General features: G+C 42.1%; 1 protein-coding gene across 3 annotated transcripts in view; it reads right to left on the minus strand.

Annotated features, from left to right (window-relative positions):
- The window catches only part of LMTK2 (lemur tyrosine kinase 2), a 109,385-nt gene that overhangs the window by 43,091 nt on the left and 39,196 nt on the right, over positions 1-27,098 (minus strand). For 2 of the 3 annotated variants that reach the window (XR_014958405.1, XM_021539747.3), the window contains exon 1: positions 4,876-5,201. The exons of the other annotated variant lie outside the window; for it this stretch is intronic. Coding sequence is in view for 1 of the 2 variants with exons in the window: in XM_021539747.3 (XP_021395422.3) it covers positions 4,876-5,029 (154 nt within the window). In the remaining variant the exon portion in view is untranslated. Of the gene's footprint in view, positions 1-4,875; positions 5,202-27,098 lie in introns of those variants that run through there. 3 annotated transcript variants of the gene reach the window in all.

Here is a 27,098-nt window from a genome sequence, read left to right on the forward strand (position 1 = left end):
TAAAAAGTTGACAAAATGTTTCTTCTATCTAGACGTTGCTCAAGACCTTTCATAACAGCAGTACAATGAAAACAAAGAGCTCATACAGAGCAACAAAAGCATTGAAGCCTTTGCAATTGTATCCAGAATTGTATCAAGCTCCAGACACTAAATGTCCAGACCAAACAGAAAGGCAGACCCAAAATAAAAGCTAAGGAAGACTCCAGTACTCCATGTGCTGTCCTTCTGCTGCAGAACTGCAGTGTTAGTACTGAAACAGATCTGTGATTTTTGCAGCTCTGGCATTACACTGCCCAAGGTCCCTTTATCCCACGCAGATAAACTGTGTGTGAATAGTGGCTGAAACCAGCAAGCATCCAGAAAATTACTCCCAATCATATTTACCCATCCAGAATGTTGGATCTCACAAATTTGTTTCTTTTTTTAATGCAGGGGCACAACCAGCACTCAGCAATTGGCCCTTTCAAACCAATGCCCAGTGCCTGATGCTGTGACAACAAACCTTCAAACACTCTCTGATCACTGCTATCTTAATATGCTGCAATGATACCTGGGGAATTATTAAATACACCCAAGCATTCAAGACATGAGAAATTGCTTCAGAAAGTGACCTTGTCCTGTGAGGACTCCTTTAGTTGGAGCAAAGTCCAGACACTTTACAGCCACAGGCAGAGAAAGCAAACCAAGCCTGTGAACAAAGCCCTGTGTGGAACATCCCTGCAGGCCACAGTCAGAGTTGGTTTCTCACCTCAAACTCACAGATACAAATGAAAGATAAAAGATGAACTCCTAGTTCCATTTTTTCTAGTTCTACAATTATTAAGTGCCTGGGACAGAAGCTATAAAAAGAAATACAGGGACAAGTAAACAAGTTCAGCTTGAAGGTAGAGGAAGGATAGACCATTCCCATGAAAGGCACATACCACAATTAAAACTCCTACTGTAAAAAGAAGATTTTTCTTAACTTTCAGTGATCCAAGTTGCTAACTTGCATAAGAAAATGGCTTTTCTTATCATGTGCAAGTCACAGACATTTTACATTGTACCAAACCACAGGCCACAACTGTAATTTGGCCCCAGTCTGACAGAACTCCAAGTAAAACATCAAGCCAAAGCAACCCAAAAGCAACAATTTTCCCAGGAGTATATATGTACTACAGAGCTCATCCTAATACAAAAACAAAAAAAAAAATTTACTTCATCTCAAAGTTTTAACTTGCCATCTGAGGCCAGCCAACTGAATATTTAGATACTTGAGATTTGTACAGCTTCATGAATATTTAAATACTCCAGATGAACATCTCTGGATACCATATACCAAATTCTAATCATCTCCTCCTGGATCCTACGTGACCAAGTCCATCAGCAGAGACTCTCTGCCACTAATACCCAATTGGGCCATTCAGTTGCAAGGGTCTCAAAAAGCAATCATGTAGGCACCAGGTCCAGCTCTTCACTTCAACTGATCAGACTGTGCAGTCATCAGAAGTGTGAAACTGAATACACCTGCTAAAAATGCTACCACCTATTCAAGTTTTACAGGATAATAAAAGTATTTTTGAGTCTGTCTTCTTTGTATTTGCAAGACTTCATACAGCACGGAGATGATGAAAACACTTTGTCTGACATTACACACACACTTGATTCAGATGCTCAGTAGAATTGAGGTCAAGTATGGAAATCCAAGTCAGAACTGAGAGCCTGAATATACATGTAAAGCTTTAGCACAGTAAAGCAGCCATGGCAGTTTGTGATGCACTGTTTGGCTGCTAAACACTGCTGCAGGAAAGCAGTGCCCAAATGTCCTTCCTTCAGCCACACAGCTGGTAGTGCAAGTCACATTAGGCTGATGCACTTGGGGAAAATCACCAATACTCTGCAGGTGAAAGACAATTTCAACACTTCAGCCTTGAAACTCCTTTCCAGCACAACTGTCCCAGCTCTAACCTCCAGTATAAAGTCAAACCTTAAACTCAGAACTATCACAATACATATCAGTATCCTTTTTTTCCACTCACAGAATAAATTAAACCTAAGTTGGTTCAAGTATTTTTAGGCAGTAGCATCTTCAACAGCTTGTTTTTCATATTTCCTACAATAATTGCTATGAACCTTACCAAGGAAACAGTTCAAGCTTGATTACCTCCTCTCCTTATTGTTGGATAAAAAACATATTAAATTAGTTTAGAAATATAACATCAAAAAGGCAAGACAAATATAGAACACCTTGTCAATGCATGCCTTCATCTGCAAGCACTACGAAGCCACGCTTGAGAAGAGCAGCATCATTCCTCTCCATGGGGCCCTGGAACCTGACAGCTCCCCAGCCACCCAGTCTGGCAAACTTCCACAGCATTCCCACAAACTGGAGCAGTTTTGCACAAGGAATCCAATCTAGTCTTGCTAGAACTTGCCCATCACCATTTCCAGCATTCTAGTTTCCTCCCCAAAGGAGAATTTATTATAGGTATGCTTCATGAAATATTCCATAAAATTCCTTACCATAACTACAGGCACTTTCCTCCTTTTTCTGTGGATCCCATCTTTCCTGTTACAAACAACACACAAAAATGTTTCCCAATGTCAAAGAATCAACCATTCTTGCTAGGTGAAGAACTGTGGGATTCTAAATTTTGAAACCAGTTAGTAATCACTCCATGAAAAGCCCATTAAATTCCTCTCAAGCTTTCAATCCACATGGATCAGACCAAGTGTCACAGTCAACTGCAAAAACTGCCAAGGTCCAGAATGGAGCCCACCATCACCTGCCAGCCCCAAAAAGAGGAAACCAAAGCAATCTGTCATGGGACACGAGTGACATTCACAATTTGGCTGAATTGTTTTTAAACACAACCCATGACTCTTGACCCTGCAAAATAACGTCACAGTTTGTCTTCTGACAGGTTTAAAACCTGCCTAGAATGGCAGAGAAGGTTCAAGCTGAAACTGTCTCATTGTCATCCACAGGGAAGATATTCACAGGAAGGAAAAAAAAAAAAAAGGCCTTGTAGCCTTCCCCCAGCTCCTGCTGCTCATACAGGTGATGACACAGGACATGTTGCAGCCTAAGAACCTGTTGCACCCAAACCCACCAGGCACATATTATTTCAGGCAGGAGGAAGTCCTCCCAGCAAAAGTGATGCCAGTGAAACTGGAAAAGGCACCTAAATATCCATCGACAAAGTAATCCAAATACACTGTATCTTCCATGGGCAAAGACACAGGAGAAAGCAGCAGCCTCATTCCCTGGAGCTCACTGGGTTTCCCATGACAGCATCTGGACAGTTGGCTAAACTTGAGATAACATCCCATGTATACATACTGTGGCCTAAATATAACCAAAACCTACATATAAAATTACAGTGTCTCATTCATGTTGTATCAGCCCAATATCACAACATCATAAATATTTCTCTTAGCAGTACTGCAGTTGGCACAGCCAATTTAGTCTTTTAAATTACAGAATAAAAAAAAAACAAACCAAACAACAAGACTTTAATACTGTGTCCTGCAATTTGTCCAATGAGCTCTTCATTCTGAGAATAAAGCTTTTTACCAGTGCCATGGAAGTTATGCTTTGTTCCCCATTTTTGTAAGGTACATGCATAATCCTTATAGGAAAGAGAAAACTGAATTTAAAAAAATTTGACATTTCCCTTTAAATAGAAAAACTAACTGCATTTCAAGGAAAGTAAGACCCAGGAAAGGCATGATAAAATCCTTCATACAGAACTGATTCTGCTGTCTTACCTTACAGCTCAATGATAAATTAATATTGTTTGCATAAACCTCACGTATTTTATAAATTTAAAAAATTACCATTTAGCGTCAAAGAAATAAAGATCTGACTGACAGTTTTCTCTTTTTCAGAAGTTCACTTTTACATGAAGTATGAAAGATCTCAAAGCAGGCTGATGTGGGGAGTGACTTATGAACAATTCATAAATCTTCTGGGAAGGAAAAACTGGGAAAGAGACACAGGTCCAAAAAAAAAAAAAAAAGTATGGGTACCACTCCCAGTTTTGAGACTTTCAAGTGGAAGAGCAGCCAAATTACCTAATCTTTGTGCTTCATATCTTTCCCTCCCCACTGTTCCTGCTCCTCCCTCAACATCTTGCCTATTTAAGCTGTACAACTCCTCATGGCTAGAAGGGAATCTCAGCCCACTTTCCAACCAACCCAACCCTAACAACATTCAGTCTCAAGACAATGCTGTGTTTGCAAATCCCAAGGAAATGTCAACAATAAAAATGAATCAAAGACACAGCTAGTACCTGTGAGTCCTAATAAACCTCTGATTCAACAGCGAGGACATATTGTTTAGTTTGCGCTTTTAAGACAAACAGGAAAATAAGCAGGGAAATCGAAGGAAGTCAGCGTTACCTAACATAGGAAAGAAATAAATGTGAACTACATGACTATTTAGAGAGGCCGGGCCGGGGGGGCCGGGGGGGAATCCGACTAATCTGACCGGAAAACAGGGAAGTGCCGTCTGCCCTGAAGAGCCTCCACCCAGGAACGGGAGCCCCGGTGATTCACAGGCAAAACCAGAAAAAAGAAAATCCCGCCGAGCTCAGTACAGGTGAAAGCAGCAGCACCATAAAGGAAGAAGGTCTGCGATAAACACACAGACAGAAGAAGCGCGCAGCTCAGTGCCAGGGGTCCGAGCGAACCACAGCGGGATATCGCTCACTGCCGCCGGCGGAGCCGTGACCTACAGCCGGGGAGCCCCATGCGCCCGCCGTGCCCTTCCCGACGCTTCGGCGGAGCCCTGCCGGCAGCACGGGGGAGGGACGGGGCTCTCAAACCCGCAGCGCCGCCGCTCCCGGGCCCCGCCGCGGAGCCGCGCCCCCAGCCCCGCTTCTCCTCGCTCACCTGCACCTGCCGGCGGCAGCGGAGCCGCCGCGCCGCTCCCCGCGAGCGGCCACAGCAGAAGGACGAGCCCGAGCAGGTGTCGCGGGCCGAGGGGCCGCGGGCCACCGCCCCCCCGCCGCTCGGCGCTCCCGCCGAGCCCCCGGCGCTGCCTCATGCCGTCCGCTCCCGGACCGAGGCCCGGCGCTGAACGAGGGGCTCGGGGTTCTCAGCGACTCCGGGGAGCCCCCGCGGCACACGCCGCCTCCCGGCTCCGCGGCATCGGCCCCGCCGCCGCTCCTCTCACAGAGCCCCACCGGCCGCCGCCGCCGCCATCTTCCGGGCTACCTGACCGCGACGGGGCGGGGCGCGCCGCTGACTGACAGCCCGAAGCACCAATCAAACCGCGCCTCGCGCTCAGGAGGCGGCTCCACTGGTTGGGACGGGGTTAATCTGTGATTGACAGCTGTATCAGCCAATCACCCCGCAGAGGGCGAGCTAGGGCGAGGGAAGGCTGCGGCGCGAGAGCAGCGGCGCGCGGGTGCCAATCAAGCCGCGCTCCGAACGGTTGGAGGGGGGCGGGGCGTCGCTCGGATTGACGGCTCTCTCCGCCAACCGGCTGGCGGGGCGGGGCGGGGAAGGCGGGGCTAGGCCGAGCCCGCGCGCAGGACTCGAGCGCTCGGCGAGGGCAGCTCCCCCTGGCGGCTGAATGTGCTCTAAGGGCCGGTGCGGGCGGCGAGCCCCCTCGGAGCTGTGCCCGGGAATGCCCGGCCCTGCGGGGCACAGAGCGCGGCCATCCCTCGGGATCAGCCCTGCAGGAGCGCTATCCCTCCTGCCATCCCTCGGGATCAGCCCTGCGGGGCACAGAGCGCGGCCATCCCTCGGGATCAGCCCTGCAGGAGCGCTGTCCCTGCTGCCATCCCTCGGGATCAGCCCTGCGGGGCACAGCCCCTGCTGCCATCCCTCGGGATCAGCCCTGCAGGAGCGCTGTCCCTCCTGCCATCCCTCGGGATCAGCCCTGCAGGAGCACTGTCCCTGCTGCCATCCCTCGGGATCAGCCCTGCAGGAGCACTGTCCCTGCTGCCATCCCTCGGGATCAGCCCTGCAGGAGCGCTGTCCCTGCTGCCATCCCTCGGGATCAGCCCTGCGGGGCACAGCCCCTGCTGCCATCCCTCGGGATCAGCCCTGCAGGAGCGCTGTCCCTCCTGCCATCCCTCGGGATCAGCCCTGCAGGAGCGCTGTCCCTCCTGCCATCCCTCGGGATCAGCCCTGCAGGAGCGCTGTCCCTCCTGCCATCCCTCGGGATCAGCCCTGCAGGAGCGCTGTCCCTGCTGCCATCCCTCGGGATCAGCCCTGCAGGAGCACTGTCCCTCCTGCCATCCCTCGGGATCAGCCCTGCAGGAGCACTGTCCCTCCTGCCATCCCTCGGGATCAGCCCTGCAGGAGCGCTGTCCCTGCTGCCATCCCTCGGGATCAGCCCTGCAGGAGCGCTGTCCCTGCTGCCATCCCTCGGGATCAGCCCTGCAGGAGCACTGTCCCTCCTGCCATCCCTCGGGGTGAACTCTGCCCGTTCCTGCTGCCCTGCGGGGCTGATGAGCCCCACGTTAGACACTGGGATGGGCACACCACCCTCCCTCTGCAGCCCGAGCGCTTCCAAGGCTGGAGGTGACCTTGTTGAATTATTGATACCGGCAGGGTTTAGAAATAAAGATTATTCTCGTTTAGGTCTGTGATTATGCTGAACTTTGAGTACATGAAAATGAGGTGTCAGCTCTAAGCAGCATAAATGGAAGTGTTAATCCCAAGCAATCAGGGGCTCTGCAGTGAGGAAACAGGGAAATACCATATGACTAACAAACTAGATTTCATTTTTTCAGATAATTTAACAAAAAGGCTAATTATGTCAAGATTATATAATGACTTTGGGAGCACAAATTGTCCAAAGAAATGTACAATGAGTACATTGTACATCAATGCACCCCTGGGAATTCATGAAAGGAAAGTTTTGTGTCCAAAGTAGTATTTGGAACATGGTGTCCAGGAAGACAAAACATAAACCCAAATCCTCGCTGTCCCTCTGAATTTTCTCTACCATGGACATGGTAGAGATATACTGGATATATACATGGATATACTTGAATCAAACTACTCTTACTAAGTATGTGCTTAACCCCAGTCTGCTATCCTCTGTCTGGTTGAAGACACTAATTGTGTTACCAAACGACCCATATTTTTTGAAACACTCTAATTAGTTTTTCTTCCAAAAGAAATATTTTACTTGAATAATAAAATTGAATACAATCATCTCTTTTGTTGCTTTAGTAAATTATTACTAATTCATGATCCTATTTATAATGAATTACATTCTAAAACAATCCCAGAATATTGTTTGTCTGGTTGTCTGTGGATTTCAGGGATGGGAGGCAAAATGTGATCCCTTCCTTTAAAATTATTTATATGTTATATACAATATATATAATATGTATGACATAATTTTTTCATGTACAAACAGCCACTATCTCCATGTAAATAGCTCTTGGCTGTTGTAATACTGAGGCTGGTCATGACAAAGCTGGGTCTTTTGCTGTATGTACTGTAAATATCCAGTGGAAACATCAAAGTCAGCCCTTTTCCCTTCACTCTATCCCATCTCCCTCCCATGAGCATGGACACCAGAGCTGGGGCGTTTGGACATGAGTGTGGCTCCTTGCAGCTGAGCTTAGAGCCACGCTTTGTAATGATGATTATTCAAACAACACCGTGTTTCTGTGGTGTAACTCAGGCAGATCTGTGTCCTGAGCCCTGCAGTGCCTTGGGTCTGAGGTACTTTTGGGCTCTGCCACTGACCTCATGCAAATTCCACACTGAAAAAGTGTTGAGATTGATAGCAGCTACAGACATGAAGTTTAAACCTTCCTTTGTAGCCTTACAGCAGGTCTACAGTGCAAGGGTGTTCTCATTTCACTGCTGAAAACAATTCATTGCATCTCAGTACAGCAAGCTGCTTGATATCCCAACCCACCCTATCATAATTGAATGCTGGGCCTTTGATGTAATTTTCTGATAAAACATCATGTTGTAATATCATCTGGGGCATTGTGGCAGCATATCATTACAAGGACTTGTTAGAGCACTATTCTATAATGATGGGACACTTAAAGTTTGCAGTGAATTAGTCACTGGTAGAAGCTAAATAACCAAACCTTCCAATCCTTTGTTCTACACATTAGTCACAGTTTACTCCTTATCTTCAAATACACCATGAACATCAAAAAAAAAAAAAAATCCAAGGATGCAAAGCCTCATCTCCTGTCTCTATCCTCAGGAGTGCTAGATTCACTCATTTACAATTTCTGCAATTAAACATCTGTGTAACTACACGAGACTAATGGGATGAGCAACATAATAGCGTGTAATCCAAAAGGCACTTACAAAGAAAATATATTTCCTTAAACAAAACTCTTCCTATACACAAAATGGGACGTGTTACCACGTATCACTGCCTCGTGTTTCTTGATTATGCACTGTTATCATGGCTAAATTACTGAAGCTGCTGTTCCGCGTGGGAGGTGTTAAAACCTTTTTTTAGAGACAGATAATTGGATCAACTAAAGGATGTTGATAGTTTTATTTTCAGTTGGTTTTCTTCAATATTTTTGATAAAATTATTCGTGCAGAAGGAATATTTGTCTAGCAGGCTGAGTGAGCTGCCAGAGGGGTGTTAAAGGTCCTCAGTGTAACTGTGAATAAAACCCCAAAAGAATCACAATTCATTTACTACAAAACAGCATCCCCAAGCACCAGGAACCGAGCTGATCACAGGACCCAGCTCTTATTCCAGATCACTGTTTTAAGCACAAAGATTGCTTTTTCTATTTAGGAATGTTGAGGTACACACTCTGCCCTCCCTCCCCACAAAAGAATTACATCTCCTGCTTTCAAATGTAACCTTTCTTTCCCTGTCAGTGCTGTCTTTTTGTATTTAACAAAGTGATTTCCTTCTCCACCTGACAGAGACAAAATAAATATCACTGGTTTTAACCTCCACCTTCAGTCATCAGTGACCTAATAGTGTTTTTATATAACTGGAGGCTTTTTTCTCCATTCCAAAGTCCAGCATCCAGAATTTCACATTTTAAGGAAAGCTGGCTGAAGAAAACTGCATTTAAAAGTTACACAGTAAGAGAAATCTTCTCATTTGTGTCAATTGTTTTTTCTTAGTATTTATCTGTCATTCTAAAATGGGTTTAGGTCAGAACTCTCTGATTTCTTCCCACAAATGATTAAACTTGCACATGGAGAAACAAACCTCTGGATTATATGATGCTGCATATTTTCAATTGCTGGTAGAAAAATCAGTTTGCATTAATTTTAAAATGTGTTAAATAGAGCTAAAACAGCTCTTTTAAAATCTATTCCTTGTACATCATTAAGGAATTACATTCTTCTTGGGAAATATTTTATATTTGGAATTGCACCTGCCACTAACATCCTGGAAAATTTAGTACAGGTTTAATTTCTGTTGACTCAGGAATACCTAGTAGATTTTTGTGAGCTTGATTAGGAAGGTTCTGCTTACTTGGACTTCAAACAGGTAGATTCTCAGTAAGTTTTAACATTAAGATATGAAAATGGATTATAATTGTAAATGTGTCTTATTCAATTAATTTAAATTTACTTTATTAAATTATATTCATTTCACTTTAATCCACTGAACCATTCTATGGAATCAATGTATTTAGTTAAAAGAATTTATTTTTGTGAAAGAGAACTTAAGTACTCCCTCAAAGAAGTGTAAGTGCCAACATGAGTATAAATTTATTCTCAACAAGATTCCATCCTGATTTACAAAAAACACAGTCACAAGTGGGTAAATTTCTTTCCCCATGTTACTTTGATGATGTTGCCATCCAAATTGTCAATTCATGTCAATTTTGAAGCTGTTTTTTATGCCACTGACAACTACCCAATGCTGAAATAAAAGATACATCTGTGGTGATAAACCTCTATTTTAAAGCTTCCTATACAACCTTCCCCCAAAATTTTAAGAGAGAAATTATATGTGTCTATTCCCTCCTCAGGTACAGGAGATTTAATTAATTTCCATTAACACAAAAGGAAATGCAAAGTTATGATTTTTGTGTAAAGAAGCTGTTGTAAAACTTTCTCAGCTACATTAGACATCCCTTCCACCCTCTCCTATTTATTTTCAGCAAATATTAAACTGTGTAGACTATTACATTTTGCTCCAGATGCAGCAAAGCAGGACTGAATAGAGTGAGAAACTATTTAACCACATGAATGTCTAATGCAGTCCTGATCTAAATATACATTGTATGTGTGTCAAGGGGAAAAAAAGCAAAGCAGAAAGAATATTCTCACAAACAGACCAAGTAAGAAGCAGGAGATCAAACAACGAGGTTGCAGTTCAGTGTGTCCTCATGCAATACTTTCATGAAGGCAATAGCTGGCAAAGCTTCTCAGCAGCTCTCGGGAACTTGTCCTGTCTGAGGCAGCTCAAAAAAGCAAATGTCACTGCGTGAGGCTCTGGGTGCTCTTACACTGGAGGTGTAGGTGACAACAACAGCTCTTCTGCAAAGGAATAGTCCAGCACCACTTCTGCCTCAGTGTAAGGGCTTAGTAAAGCTACCTACAGGGTACAGGACCAGGCAGTGCCTCTGAGAAACAGACCATCTCCAGGCTGCAGAATGCTCCTGTAATTAGCCATGCTTAACTAAGTATTTGCTGATGTAAACTCTGCTTACAAAATGCCAAAAAAGCATTATCTGCTTCTAGACCTCTTGAACAGCATCACAAATCCTTTCAATAAAGGAAGGCAAACTTTTGAGTGCAAGATAAAACATTACTTGCATGTCTTTCTAAATAGGAATTCTAACACTAAATTTTGATTAGTTTTATATGTCACCACTTGAATGTGTCACCTATTGAAAGACAAAGATTGTTTGGAGTCCTACCAAACAGGGAATTCTTGATCAACCTGTCTATTAAGGTAGTCTTTTCCATTTCCATACCACTTCATACCTAACTATAGAACACTATCAAGAAAAGGTCTCATACAAGTACTAGTTCTCATTAACATTGAGCAAGCTGAAATTCACTGAAGATTAAAGAACATTTTTTTTTTTACATATGCAGGCACTCACCTTTCATTTTAAATAGCCTTAATAACCGAAACCTATGCAAGTGTTCTAAAATTAAACAAGAAATTACCTTAGACCACTTGCATTTCCTTTCAACAGTCTCTCACTGACTTCCACACTCAGTTTTAGTGAAAGCATAAGCAAAGGCTTCAGGCTATGGACCCTCTGTGTATGGGGGGAAGTTCATCCCAATTTGGAAATAATTTATAATACTAACAAAAGGAATTTTTAAAAGAAGCATTTGGATGTGGAAGGCAGACCCAGAAAAGAATAAAAGAACAGAGTAAGGAAGCTGCTAGCAGAGAGACAATTGGTGTCTCGATGCCTTCAGCTGGAGTGCACATCTGGAAAAAAAGCACAAGGATCCAAGATTTAGAGGAAGATGCAGCTCATTGCAGCACTGCAAGGGAAGGATGTACCTTGTACTGAAAAGTTTGTGCTTTCTTATGTATTTTTCTTCCATTAATGAATGTTGTCTTCCAGAGCACTGACATTTCAACAGGAACAATTGCACAGAGGGTGTGTGTGGCTGAATCAAGACAACTTAAGCAGGATCAGGAAGAATCTTGTCAATTGAGGAAGGAGCACAAACCAATATATCCTGCACATGCAAACTGGAAAACAAAATTTTTTATATTTTCATTATTTTTAATAATTATTGGTTCAAAAGATCACATTCAGAACAAGAACAATTTACAGAAGGTAACAATTGGTTATAGATCTCTGTACTATATGGTAATCAGAAGAGAAAGGTATACAATACTTCAGTGCAAATTTATTAGAGAAAGCAATAAAAACTAATAAGCAAAGTTTATCCCACAAGGACAAGGCAAGGAACAACTCACTAAAAACAAATATCAGACGCATTTTATAAAACCTTGGCCCTCTTAAGAGCAGCACCTTACCTTAAAAGTATACTTATTAACTGGTTACTTACAAGAACAGACCTGAAATATGTAGCTCATTTTCCTTATCCTTGCAGTCTGAAAGTCCAAAGATCACCCAAGAATCAAAGCCCTTCTATCTTCTACAATCTCTTTATCTTTTTAATAAAGCTAATTCAACAGAAACAGGTTTACAAAATTATTTATATTCTGTAGTCTTACATGAAAAGATGAAGTTGCTTTTAAAAGCTTTGACCAAAGTGAAAAGGTCTAATGTCATTCATTAAATGTCAATAGCTACAATTTTGCTCTCCAGTCCCACAGAAGAAAAATTGGTCCAGATAAAAAAATGCATTTATCTTGAGAGGGAACTGGTGTCTTTCTTTGATATCAAAGCAATGTAAAAACCAACAAATACACCTTAGTGGGATGTATATGGTATATATCAGACAATACAGAATCTAAATGATTTCTGAAGAGTAGAAAGTGAACTCCAGAGGGTACAGTGACTACCACTGCAAATTGAGAAAAAGCATCGTAAGAGATTAAAGTACATATGAAAACAGTTACCAGCACCTTTGCCAAAAGTTTCATTTCTCTGCAAGTGTGTGCTACCATGGCTAAGCAATTTTGACCATCCAAATATTTTTAGAACATGGCAGATAACATGACATACCTGCTCCAAGACATTAGAAAATGCTCATGTCACATCTGCTTGGAACTTCCTTTAATGCCAAAGCAGACTAGGAATTTTAAAGATAACAAAACCCCCACAACTTTATGTCATAATGTACCATATAAACATGAATAATTATTTCCTCTTGGATTATGGGCATGTGCCATCAGCACACTGCTGGAAAACTGCCTAACAAGCTGACAGCTTCTGAATTACCCTTGTGTGAGCACAGCTCAGGTTATCTATTTATAAAGTCCTACCACAGGTGGTGCCTACAGTGGCATATTACAATAAGCAGCAGTTAAAGAGCTTTTCTCATTTTGATGTGACCCAGGTGCTCAGTTGTGTCCTATCATTCTTTCTAGTCAATGCTCTCAATTAGAAATTTGGAGAGGTTGGCATCTGGCACAGGAAGACAACAGAAATGAACATTAACATTTCCCAGGGGTTGTGGATTAAACATGGCTTGCACCTGCTCTGCTTACTGCTGAGCTGGTAAAAGCAAGATTATAATTTTTACCCTTTCGCTGGTTAAATTTTACATCTTAACTATCCACCAAAGTATAGACCACTTTTTAATTTGACCCAAATATAATCTTCATTCCACATAAATAGATACATTTATTTTTCTTAAAGATATGTCTCAAAAGGCTGATTCTCTGAACATAGATACAGAAAATATTATTTTTATCCAGCAAGTTAACACAAATCATATTACATTCCTACACATTAAATACTCCTGTCATACAAGAAAATATTGCGATGCTCTCTGTGCATGAGCAGTAACATCAATGTGTGATATCTGATTTTTCCTCTGCCTAGATTTGCTTATAGTTGTTGGAGATGAGGACAGTTACAAGAGCTTTCCTCCTCACCACCTGGTCCCACCACTGGCAAAGGGCTTGGACACACATCCCTGCTGCATTGTGCTTTTCTCCAGCTGGCAAACACCAGCCTGGCAGCCACCTGTTAACATTCTCCATGCTGATCTAGAGTCCCTGCCTGGGCAGAACCACTGCAGAGGAAATGTCCACTCTGGGATTCCTGGTCTCATGAACTGCAAGCCTTATCCTGTAGATGAGGTGCTAACGGGAAAGAAAGTGGAGAAGTGTACTGTTTTGGCTGGAATAGAGTTAATTTCCAAACAGTAGCTGGTATGGGGCTGTGTTTTGTATTTGTGCTGGAAACAACACGAGATGTTTTTGTTATTGCAGAGCAGAGCTCACACAGATTCAATGCCTTTCCTGCTCCTCACCCCACACACCTGCCAGGAGAATGGGGGTGCACAAGGAGTTGGGAGGGGACACAGCCAGGACAGCTGAGCCCCACTCACCCAAGGGATATCCCAGACTACAAGGCTTCATGTTCCATGTTTAAACCTGGTGGAAGAATAGAGAAGGAGAAACTTTCAGAGTGGTGTCATTCACTTTCCCAAGTCACTGTTACATGTGATGGAGCTCTGCTTTCCTGTGGTAGCTGAACCTGACTGCCCCAGTGAATTAATTCCTTGTTTAGCTTTGCTTGTGTGTGTGAATTTTCTTTACCCATTAAACTGCCTTTATCTCAACTCATGAGTTTCCTCAATTTTACCCTTTCAATTCTCTCCCCATCCCACTGGGCAGGCGTGAGTGAGTGGCTGCATGGAGCTGAGTTTCTATCTAGGGTTAAACAACAACAAGAAGGAAGGTCTCCAGAACATCAAGCTGATCACTACAAGACAAGAGATCCTGTATGTGCCCCACCATCACCTGCCAATGACTTCCAGAGAGATCTGAACAGCACCAGCTCCAGCCTGAGCCCAGACTCATCTCTCTACGCTCTGGTGCTGTGGCACTTATGCAGGTGACTCAATTAATGCACACAGTTCTCCTTACAGAGCAAACTCTGAGTGAGAAACACACAGGAGCTCTGCCACAGTTTGGTTTAATGTCCAAAGAACTCACCAAGGGATATTGTTTCCCATATGTGCTCTAACTTCTTTTCTGATCTGTCTTTCCTGTCCTTGTCTGGAATGCACTTTGTCCACTACTGAGAAATTCAGTGCCTCTCCAGATGGCTCTGGCTATTTTATTCCCTTAAGTAGAGTTTTGTATTGCTGTATAGAACTGCATGACATTACAGAATATGAGAGAAAGTATGTTCAGTGCTGTACAATTAAAACACAATGTTCACTGTTAGAGGCAAAAATCTAAATAAGACATAGACACAAAGGTCACCATTTGGAACAGAGCATGTAGATAGTAACTTACGGATTTGCTGATCCTATGATGAAGGAATCTTGCATTTAATGATTTCTAGGTATATATAGATCATTCACATAGAGAAAAAATATTCATTGGTTCAGAGGACCAATAAATCAGTTGTTATACACTGAAAATGGCTTGACAGCAAACACTAACCCAGTTATGTTTTATTTTATTGCTACTGCACAACAAGCAATTAGCATAAGCACTGTTGATAATTACAAATTAAAATATGCAATTGGTCATGCATTTTGTGTATGTAATTTTGAGTCTAATTCATCATCTGGTCTGGGAACAGCTATCATATATAGACACATTTATTTACAGAAAGAGATTCTTACACTGCAACTGATTGTTTTGTGCAGTGATTTCATCATAAAGGAGACACAGTCAAATGTCAAATGAATTTGAAGTAGAACAGTCATTCTTGTGTTCTCTGCACTATAATTGATGTGCTTTTGCTTTTTGCTTCATGGAACTATATTTGGGGACTCAGACTCCTAACTGATCTTAAAAAAAATAAAAATTACTGAGGAAAGATGGAACAGAATTGCAGATAGATTTGCACATGATAGATATACATGTGTAAGAATGCATACAAAATCCCAATGAAACAATGTCTACATTAGTGCTACAAATTCTGTAAGCCTTTAAGCCGCCAGAAGAATCCCTCATTGATTCTGCCCTTTGTTTAAATGCTACAAACTCCAGCAGCAGTTCCGGCCATTCACAGAGGGAAGGGTCAGCCCCGAGACACTGATAAGATATTGCAGAGATTACTAGAAAGGAAGAAATACACCCACTTAAAAAGAACATGGAAGAAAAGACTGCCTTTCAAATAGAACTACAAGAAGTAGAAATCAAAATCTCTGTCTATGTTTAGAAGCACAATATGATCCTATTTATGCAAGGGCCTCAACCTAAATAAGTTGAGAAAACTCCCATTCCCAGAATTAGGAAAAGAAAATCTAACTTGCATTCACTTAAGACTCCTTTCAGACTTGCTCATCTTTCATTATACAGTTTTGTAGATAATTAGTTCCTAACTGAGAAATTAAAGATGAAGCACACTAAGAGTGAAATTAACACAGTATGGGAATGAGTTGAGAACCTAAGGAAAATTTCATATCACGTTTCCTGAAAGTGAGCTTCTGTCAGAAAGATGATCATGACTGCATTAACAAGCCCCCTAGTTATTCCCAGCAACATGACTTTCAACAGCCTTTGATACACATAATGACAGCTTTGCAGTATTAAATCTTAATTTGGGGTGAATAGAATTCCTCCTTGATTTTTCTCTCCATGGACTCTGATGAAATTAATTCCCCTGACACTGCTGCTTATAAAATCAGGTAGGTCAAATTAAAGCAGTTAATAACAAATGTGTGTAGACCACAAGGAATTTTCCCCCTGCCTGCAGTATCCTGTACATAATTTTACATAGAATAAATTGACTCCTGTTAAAAATAGTACATGGTTCATGTAATAAGAGGTTGGAATTCTTGATTCTACATAAATATACATTAACAGCCTTAAGAAGAAAATTGCTGCAAGTCAGAACTTTATGTAGCTTTCAGAAATGAGAACTGAATCTAGGTCAAAACTGAAGTTTTAAATAAATAACATAAATAAATTGAAGTCTAGACTGTCTAGTTCTGTAAACAGGAAAGATTATTCTGTATTTTCTGTGACATGTAGTTCACATTACAATACGGTTTGGAACAAAGAAGTGTGTGATCACTCATAAAGCATTTTCCCTAAATGCTAATGAACCTATGATGAACTGAAGAACAGGCAGGTCCCAGCAAAGATGCAGGGACCTTCCTTTGTGCTTAACCCTCAAGCAATCATCCCCTGGAAACCCACATTGTGCATCTTCAGGTTACAGAATGAGATGCAAGTTATTGAATAAGGCTTCTCTATCCCACAAGCCAAATAAGTCTTTGCACTTTGATTCTGCAGGCAGGACTTGAACCCAATGCTGACTCATGTGCATCTTACAGGGTCACAGCCCTGATTTGGTAATACTGCCTGGCAGTCAGAACAAGAGTTTCCATTGCAAAGTTCATTTTTATTAAAAAAAAAAAACAAAAAAAAACAAAAAAACAAAAAAACAAAAAAAAAAAAAAAAAAAAAAACCAAAAAAACCCCCAATGTGAATATAATGCTTTGAAAAGATCTGGATTGATGCTGCAGACTATAACAAGATGAAATAGTAATTGCCTTGACTGCAGAGGCACCAAAACAACATGCTTTTCCAAACCAATCAGTCACCCTGAATTGGACCTGGGACATATATTGGCAGTTAGGTACTATTAAAATACTGCTGGTATTAATTACAGTGTCATTAATACTGCTGTATCCTTGCCATCTCTATTAAGCTGTCACACATACTGCTGCATGTGCAAAACTCCCCCTGAGCTGGAGCTGAAAGATGATGTTCAGAAACAGAGAACACATTTGCCCAATTTTCTTCATCAGTTTTTAATTATGGTGACACTGCCTAAGAGCTGAAATCATGGACAAAATCCTATCTACCCAATGGGGCTTCCAGTCCAAGTAGCATTATACAGAATGCACAGAATTCCTGCATGGAATTACTGCTATGAATCACACAAACTGGACTGTTTGACCAGTTTTAGGTAAGACTCTTTTTTTACTCTCCATCCTAAAACTGCAGACACAAGATCAAGTGTTTATTTCACTTCCCACATGCAATTCTTCCCCCCAGCTGAAACAACCTCCTGTCTCAGACACCTTTCCATACAGACAAGCAAAAAGAACTCTTAGAGTTGTGGGTGCCTTGCCAAGACAACAAGAAATTTCAGATAGCTTCCTGACATTCTGCTGATGGGAAGAAGGCCTGTACACTTTGTTACCAGTAGGCCAGAAATTCTTTGCCAACCATTCTATCTTAGAAACTACAGCACTGGTGGTATGACTTTAAACCATATTGTCCTTTCGCAGTAATCAATCCCCAAACTCCTCTAAAGATGTGCCTCTGACCAAATATCTCTTTAAAAATATTCTGAGCATCAAACAGCCCGCAGAAATACCAATGGAACATTTCAATTCTGAAATTGCTGTTCCTATCCTCTCTATTGGGAAATTACCTAATACCCTCTGAGAACTACTAATTAAGACTACTAATCTGCAAAATAATAAATCATTTTGTAGATACAATATGCCAGGAAAATGCCAATCCTTTCTGTACTTTCCATACTTTTCATCCTTTCTATATTTTCCTTCCTTTCGGTACCTTTCCATACTACAATGGAAAGGCAATAAGAACAGCAATAAGGCAGCATAGTCAAAAAATGTTATGAGATAACAGAAGAGCTATTGTATCTGAATTTATAATGTTGCAGTTAAATAACTGTTCTTGCTACATAGAGAAATATTCGGACCAGAGCTGCTAAGCTGTGAACACTATTGAACTGCTGGCACTTTGAAGAGAACTGGGCTACTTTTGATCTGATAGAATCAGATACAAACTTATTACTTTTTCTCCAATTTATTGAACCTTTTGCTGCTGTCCTCCTGTCTAATTTCATTTTACATCTCTGAAAAATTAAGCATGATGCATTGCAGCCACTAGTAATGGGTGAAAGGGAGAGCATTCCTGCACAGCCTGTCTCATCCTTGTGTAGGAGACAAGAATCTCCCTTCAGACTTGCTGCTATGCTTTGCCTTCAGGCTCCAGCCACCAGGCGTGCTGCCCCTAGCTATTATCTAATCTAAAAATGCACAATATTTACTTCCTGAAAACAGTTGCTCTTGAGCCTATGATGGCAATTCTTCATTGTGCAAACATTTGGAAAATGCTTTGCATCTCTCAGCTCTGTCTGGAGGCGCTCCCAGCCACAGCAACTGGGTGTGTGCAGACATGAGTGACTGGGGCCAAAAGAACGCCAGCAATGTCATTTCTCAACAAGTCCTTTATTTTTTGTTTGATGTTGCAATCAGTGCCAAGAAGTAAATCTCTGATGAATTCTGGGAATCAGGTATGTTGGAGCATATTTGTCCCCTGGCTCTGCTGAAATTTATAACCTCAGTGAATGGCTTTGTGATATGGCTAAAATAATTTCTCTGAAGAACAAGTAAGACATGCATATTAGCTCAAGTAGATCTCTCCATAGAAAGTGCTCTGACTATTCTCATTGGCTGCAAATGCCAGAAAAATAGTGGAAATATGACATCCACAGGGGAACCAATCATTAAGCACAAAAATCAGTGTTTCTGTACTCTTTCTTTGTATTAATACTCCTCTATGACAATCCTGAGAAGGTAGTCAGGGCCTGAGGACCTGTGGAATCAGGGTGTTCACACAGGCAGTTAAGCTATCAAATGTCTATTTTCAGGTCATCTTTGATTGTGAAAAGTGTTTGGCCATCATCTGGACATGGCAGGGCACAGCCTCCCCCTGGGCCTCACACAGGACATACCCTGTCTCCCATGAAAGTTGTCTTGCCCAGACAGAATGGCAATGTCAAAGGCAAGGTGAGATATCAGAAACTCATCAACAACTCTGCTGGAGCATGGAGAGGTTTTCTGCATTATTCCTGAGAATAGAATATTCCCACTAATGCAGTATGTAGGGAATCTGTTAGGGAAGACAGAAATGAGAGGAGAGAGAGGGAGGGTTGAGGAATGTTGAGGAAATTATAATGGAATCTGTGATTGCACTGACCAAACAAATTCTGTTTGGATGGAAATAACTCGGACTAGAGATGACAAAAACTGCCCCAGCAGGATAGTGCTGAGGATCTTTTACAGCCTCCTTCCTCTATTCAAATATAAATTATAATAGAGGTAAATTTACAGGAAAGTAAAGTCTTCCTTGTTTAAGGAAGACTTTAACTTCCCAGACCTAAAGTAGAAAATTAATGCCACCAGTGATAGCAGAGCTCCATCAAAGACACAGGGATGGTATGAAGTTATTTTCTTAAATAATAAATCAACTAACAAGAGATGGTGTTGCTTGAGAATAAGCAATGATCCTTTGCTTTGACATTAGACTAATAACAGATGGGATTGACACATAAAGGAAGCAGTAGTATAACGTGAAATTACAAGTCTTAGGAGAAACAGAGTATATTTCTTAATGCAAAAAACTATTGAGGAATACATACAATCTCCTCCCTAGCATACTGAAATAACTGGTATATGAATTTACAAGTAAAAGAAACCACTGTTTAATGAATTTCAATGAAAGCTTGCCTAGGACTTCAGCATAGCAAATACAATGTTTATATTCTGAAATTTATTTTTAGAAAGTATACATATTCTAAAATATATTTAAAAAATTCAGTATAATGCCAAGTCTTAGAACAAATTAATTGTAAGGAGGCAAACAGAATTTAAGAAAACATACATGGTTTACCAGAGCAGAGGATATCAGACTGAGCTGGTGTATCTTGAGTAAGATAATTGTCTCTCCAGAATGAAATAATGCAGTGAACTCGGTCTATTGAAGTTCAAACAGATAATTTGATACAGTGCTCTGCAGGAATTCATTACTGAAAGTGGAGGTGATAGGGATTAATATAAAAACAATGTGAAGAAGGAGGAACAGGTTGTAATAAAAAAGGAGTTACAAGAATCGAGCAAATTACCTAACGGTGTTCTCAGGGATCACTCTTTGGAACAATACCATATAATCCACATTTCCATAAATTAGGAACCAGCCTCAAAATCTGTGCATGTGATAAAAAGCTGGAGGGTATTGCCAGTCCTGAGGAGGACCAGATCACCACACTGGAATTAGATGACCTTCTTGCCTGCAGTGATAGAAATTTAATAATGTGAACTGCAAAGTCATGTTCTTGGGATTCATCAACTGGAAGAAACAGAGAAGGAAAAAGATCTGAGTGTTCTGATAGACTGACAGTGTGCCAAATCTGCCAGTACAACACAGCTGTGGAAACACATAATGTAGTGTTCAGATGGGTTAGGTGAGATTTTTAGCAGAGAAGGAAATATTGGCACTTTTAGACAAGGCACTGGTAAGATTTTGTGTGAAATATTTATACAGTTCCTGTCAACAATGTTGAAAAGGATTAGTTGAAACTGGAATCAGTGCAGACTGGCTATTAAGGCAATTACAGAATTAGCAGTCTTAGGGAGAGATAAAAAGAACATGACTTCTTCAATGTGACTGTAGATGGAACAATATGCAAGTCCTTTATAAATAGATCTCATGATAAATAGAGTGGGAAAAGAATTAAAGGTTAACATGACTGTGAGATAAAATGTTTATAATCTGATCAACAAAATGTTTAGACTGAAAACTACAGAAAACACTTTTAGTTATTGAAGGAGATCACACTCTTGCATGGTCTTTCAAAGGGAGCAGTAAGGGCAAAGAACCTAAACAGTCTTAATATGGAACTTGATATTCCCATGGAAGAGTTGCATAACTAAGAAAATGAGTCTGTGGGCAATCAATGTTTGGGATATACCAACAGAAGCTTGAAACAAGACTAGATCTTCTTGTTCTGTATTTCTTGTGTGTGGATCCATGCTTCACAGAGTTTTCTGATTCCCAAAGTGTTCCACCAGCAGGGAACTAGCAGGCTCCTCCCAATACATCCTCACTGCTGCAAAAGTTAGTTTTTGAGATTTTTTTTCACATTTCTCTGAAACACTGGGGCTTTGCCAGTTATTCAATTTGACCTCCAAAAAGTTAAATCTGCCTGGGAAGTGCAGAGTACCCTGGATGAGACATAGCCAAACTATGTATTTCTCCTCACAGGCAGCTGGGATTTGCACCTGGCTGCACTGATGTGTAGAATTATTTGTGTAGGTGTGTGGATGGACCAACTCCTCCTCTCCAGGCCCCTTCTGCAGTACTGGAGCACCTTCTAGTGCAGTGTGGCTCTCCATTTTCAAATATAATGCACTCTGTTCCATTGCCCAAACCAATAATTCTATGACATTTTATTCTCTACAATCTTATGGCTGAATTTTCATTTCCCAAGTGCCTGTTTTTCCATTCTGTAGGCTGGCCCTTGCTAACTGAAATTAAACATGGGTTACAGAGGACTGGAGAAACCTGGTTTGCTTATTTTGTTCTTCTCAAATACCCTTTACCTCCTAAGACTTCTATTCAGCATCAGCTACTCAGTCCCCGTTCTCTGAGTTATTGATTCTGCTCTTTTATCACAGTATGGAATGTGATAAAGCTGTGATGCTGTGCAAGTTCAAGGACACCTTTTCTACACGTGCCAAGGGTGATTCTCTGAAATACTGCAGGGTGTATGTCCATATTATTCATTTTCCTACAGTGATCTTCTTCCCCACCCTGTGTTATGAGGAAAGAAAGCCAGAGTAGTTACCTAATATGTTCTCAACAGGAAGCCAAATAATTGCTAATGTTGTGTTTGTTTTATTTGTTTCCATGTCAAACCAAAAAAAAGCTCATAACCCACTGTGAACTACCTGGCCAAATGTAATTCTTTCTTTTATGTCTGAGAAATACCTACAACATCTCTAGTATTTGTGGAAACAGTATTAGTAACAATAGCAACAACACATGTGCCATGGTTTGATCTCACTCTCTTATGTTGCTTTTCAGCCCTTTCCCAACGGTATCATAATGTGGCTCTGGGGCTCTCTCAGCCTGCTTTGATTTTCCACCACAATGAAATCTTTTCTTATTTTTCTGGAGTTTTGAACATTAAATTTGTATGAATAATTCTGAGTTAATCACAAAATCCTGTGTAAGTTGTAGCCTGTCAGGATAAGGTGATTTTTTTTCCTCTTAGAATTAGCATAATTTCAATAGACCCTGCCTGTGCACTTAGACACTCCTGTGTCGCAGTGGATATGGCACTGCAGGATATTTCAAATCCCAAAGAACTGTTTTGTTTGAAATTGGATTCTTCATTCATTTGAGGATCCAATGCTTGTCTACATAATAAAAGGAATCAACATAAGGTTTAGCATAGGTGATATGATTCAGGTACTGATACCAATGGGAGCTTTTCACAGCTTGATGAGAGAGCCGAGACAATTGGGAAAAATCTTTCTGGAAAACTGAACCTCCACTGCAGAGAAATGCACTAGGAAAGATCGCAGTGGGATGAAGGATCACATACAGGACACCCTGGCAGGATGGAAAGGGTCTGGGCTATGTCAGAGCAGCTCTGTGCTCACCTGAGGGAGCCAGAGAAGTCACAGACAGAGGTGACACAAAACAGCAGAGCAGCTGGAAGGGGCAGCCCTAGAAGCTTCCTTGACCTTGCTGCTGATATTTTGTCTCTCGTTTTTTGCACTGCAGAGCAGAATTTAGTGTCCTACCAATAAATCCTCATATCCATCCTCCTGGCTGACTCAGCAGCGTAAGAGGGGCAGCTTTTTCCATAAAATAGTTTTAGAGCCTGCAATTTCTTGTACCTAATTACGACCTCAGCTGGTCTGTGCCGCTCGCACGCAGAGCCCGGCGGCTGCCGAGCGTTCTGCGGCAAGGCAGAGCCCAGCACCTGATCCCGCTGCCTGATCCTGCTGCTTCCCGGCCCCGAGGGACGGCCCAGCCATCCTCCCATCCCAAAAACCCCGCGGCCGCGGCCCCAGCGCGGCAGACGCGAGGTGGCGCTCAGCAGCCTCCCTGCGCAGGGAGCGGGGCGCTCCAGCAGCGGGAGCGGCGCGGGGAGGATCGGCCATTCCCAGCGCTGGGATGTGGAACCGCGCGTTCCCAACGGCGGCACGGGGAGGATCGGCCATTCCCAGCACCGGGATGTGGAACCGCGCGTTCCCAACGGCGGCACGGGGAGGATCGGCCATTCCCAGCACCGGGATGTGGAACCGCGCGTTCCCAACGGCGGCGCGGGGAGGATCGGCCATTCCCAGCACTGGGATGTGGAACCGCGCGTTCCCATCTGTGAGAACTGGGCATTCCCAATGGCAAGATGCAGGGTTGGGCATTCCCAGCATTGGGATGTGGAATTCCCAATGGCAGGATGTGGGGCTGGGCATTCCAAAGGGATGCAGAACTAGGCTGGGAACAGGCCAGAGGCTGGAAGTCAAGCTGAGCAAGGACTGCACACCCTTAGTCCTTGAGCAAGAGTTTCCTACATCAGTGCAAATCCTCCATGACTAAAGGCTTTAGGTTTTAAGAAATCTTATGATGTATAACATATTAAGAAAACATAGTAAGAGAAAGAAAACTGGGGGAGGCAAGAGACCTCTTAACACACTGATGTCAATCTTGCCAGAGCTTTTAAGTCAGTGTTTGCAGGTTACTAGCCTTGTCCTGTTCTTCCTGCCAGGCTCAGATGACAGCAGCTGAAAGGAGAGAGACAAGATCACCTCTGACATGTAGTACACAACAGCATCTTGTTCACTTTTTCACTCTCGCTATTTTTCTGTCTTTTGGTCATTCCTTGCTCCCTATCTATTTGTTTCTCTACAGTCTTCATTCTCTGTTTTGGATGTACTGTCTCTCAGAAAGCACAAAGGAAGAGGACTCAACAAGCCAAGCCCTGACTGACAAGTCTAATACTTTCATCTCCCCATCTTTACCACCATGACTGCAGCAGAGTTGCACTTCTGAGTAAAATTCATGGATCACCTGTCCTTCCCTGCAGCCTGAAATCCAGCCTTTTTTTGAAGGTGGCTGATCACAGTGAAACATTCTCCCAAAACAGTTCTTTTTTATGATCACTCCCTCTGTTACTTCTCTTTGTCCTGTACAAGCAGGTCAGGCCATGTATGCTTCAGTTACACAATCATGTCCTCATGCATCACATGCAACACATGCTACCTGTGCTGGTACCAGCTGGGCAAGATGAGGTATCTGTATTTATTTATGTTGTACTTCATCTTGGAACAGGTGGTCTCCCTGATTTCTTGGCATCACCAGCATGTGTGAGGCCCATTCTTTCATGCACTGACGTTTATGGCTGCTATAGATGTATGACTTATGCCTGGGTAATGCCAACTCCATCAAAATTATGTTTATGCATAAGAACTGCTTTATTTTTCAGGCATCCGGCTTTAGTGCAAGGAGTTCAAAAATGCTTTCCCATCTTTTCTCCTTAATTCCTTGTCAAAATTTGATTAGTGCATTATCCCTTCTATTCCAGCAGGACCAGCCTTTAAGCAACAGAATGCGCTCTTCTTTTCCATCCTGTTCTTATGACATTTCCTCTTAGGCAAATCTTGCCTGCTCCAAGAAAAATAATCTAAATGGAAGAAAAGAAAAATAATCTGCAAGGACTGGCTGTCAAGTAGGAGCAGAATTCAATGAGTTTACACAAAGTTAGCACAGAAAAGTTCCCTGCTTGTTGACTGCTGCATACCAAGAATGTGTCATGGGGTGCAAGGTGCTTATTTGGGATTAATAATAGTCACTACCACTGCTTTGCATCATCCTCCAGGAGTATCACAGCAGCACCAAGGCTATTACAAAGCCTTGGATGGCACTGTGCCACTCAGCCTTGGTAACAACTTTCAGCCACCATTGAATAGCTCAACTGAGCTGGAGAAGACAGTGTTTATCCTTCTGATTTGGTTTTAATTAGAGCAATGTGCCCAACTTTATCCCTCTACTGCTCTATCAATGACTTCCAACACACAGCACTCCCTGGACCATTGTAAGAGCAGAATAGTCCACAGCTGACTGCTCCAAGAGCACGGTTTAAGTTACACCTCAACCAAAAGTGAAATACTGTGCTTTTCAAAAAGTGGGAAGACCTCAGCTCCCACCCTGCTGCTTCAGTCACTTGGGAATAAATCATGAACCTTTAAACATCATTCAGAAATCACAGAGATGAACTCCCACATTCATGATGACTTACCATCTTTTGAGTTGTCCTTTTGTCAATCCATACAATCCATGTGATTAATAAATCCCAGCAGTTTCACAAAGGCCTGCTGAACACTCAAAGGTCAGAGCTGTCTCTCACTGTGGGGGAAGATGTGCTCACTTTGCCACTGCTAATTCAGCTTTGGGAGGTGTGTAAGCCAAACGTAAACAGCTACTACTAATTACAATCGGGCTCCAGATCTTCACCTACCAAAGATAATGTGTTTGTCTGTTTGTGTCTTATTTAAAAGAGTCACAGTGTGAAAAATGAAAATGCAGAGTTGCTGACTGGCTAATTAGCAGCAGCCCAAATCTGTGTGATCTTTACCCACATTGTTACACCGGCTTAGTCTGTAACATTAGTTAAAACATTGCCCTCTCCTGACACTAATCTGATTTATTTACATACTTATTCTTGCACCACTTCAAATCCTACTACAAGATCTACCTCCCAGAGATTGGATGTGGATTTGGAAAAAAACAATATAAACCCAGAACCAAATAGGAGTTTCATTCTAGAATTGAACCTCTCTCTCCTTCTTTCACACAAATACTATTATTCTATGCCATATAAAAGTAGCTGTTGGGGTGCTGTGTAAAAAACAGAATGTTTTACATTTCTTACTTTTCTAAAAAATGGCAAAACAGAGAAATTATTCTTTGATTTCTCTGTCTGATGCTTTAAAGGTAATCTATTTATTAAAAATGTAATTTCCTTTAAACACCACAGGCCTTTTTTCATTAGTCTTTCCTGTTACATAGTTCACAGAAAGTCACATATCAGGTTTTCCCAGTGAAACATGCTGAAAGAACAAAATCATTACCAGAGGTGGGGATTTTTAAAATAATTGTTGAGCCTGTAACAACCAATATATTTGATTAGCAGCAGAAAAACAATGACTGGCCTTTTCCTTAAAAAGGCAGCACCTTGTTCCAACACCTGACAGAACGTGGCTGACCAGGATGTTGGGTTTTGCAGCCAGGCCACCCCAGACAGTCACACAGTGAAGTTCCAGTGAAGAGAACCTGGTGTGCAGGGCTGTGACAAGAAGGTAGCAGAGTTCAGACCTAACCCTGGCTCCAGTATGGATTTGTGAGGTGGAGTTTTGGGCTTTATCCCTACTCAAGAAGCACCTGCCCCCAGTTTCCCTGGTGGCCCTGCTGGGGTCACGTTGGAGCACGGCGCAGGGATGGAGGGTTAATGAAGCGCAGTGTCAGCATGTCACTGCTGGGCCTCAGCACTGGGGATCTGGTGTCTGCACTGAAGAATGAGTCATTTTAAAAGAATGTAAGTATCAAAATGCAGGCAGTTCTCCAGCTACATACAAGTTAGCCTATCTGTTTCTTGCTGATACAAATTTTCACACACTAGGGGGGAAAAGTGCTGGTTTCATGCATCACTTTGCACTGGATTGTGTCCAGTTGCTTTACTTATCATTATGCAACTGAACCCAGGGCGATTCAACACCCAAGACA

This window comes from Lonchura striata, chromosome 14 (genome assembly GCF_050655825.1).
Source record: "Lonchura striata isolate lonStrDom1 chromosome 14, ASM5065582v1, whole genome shotgun sequence".
Classification (NCBI taxonomy): Eukaryota; Metazoa; Chordata; class Aves; order Passeriformes; family Estrildidae; genus Lonchura; species Lonchura striata.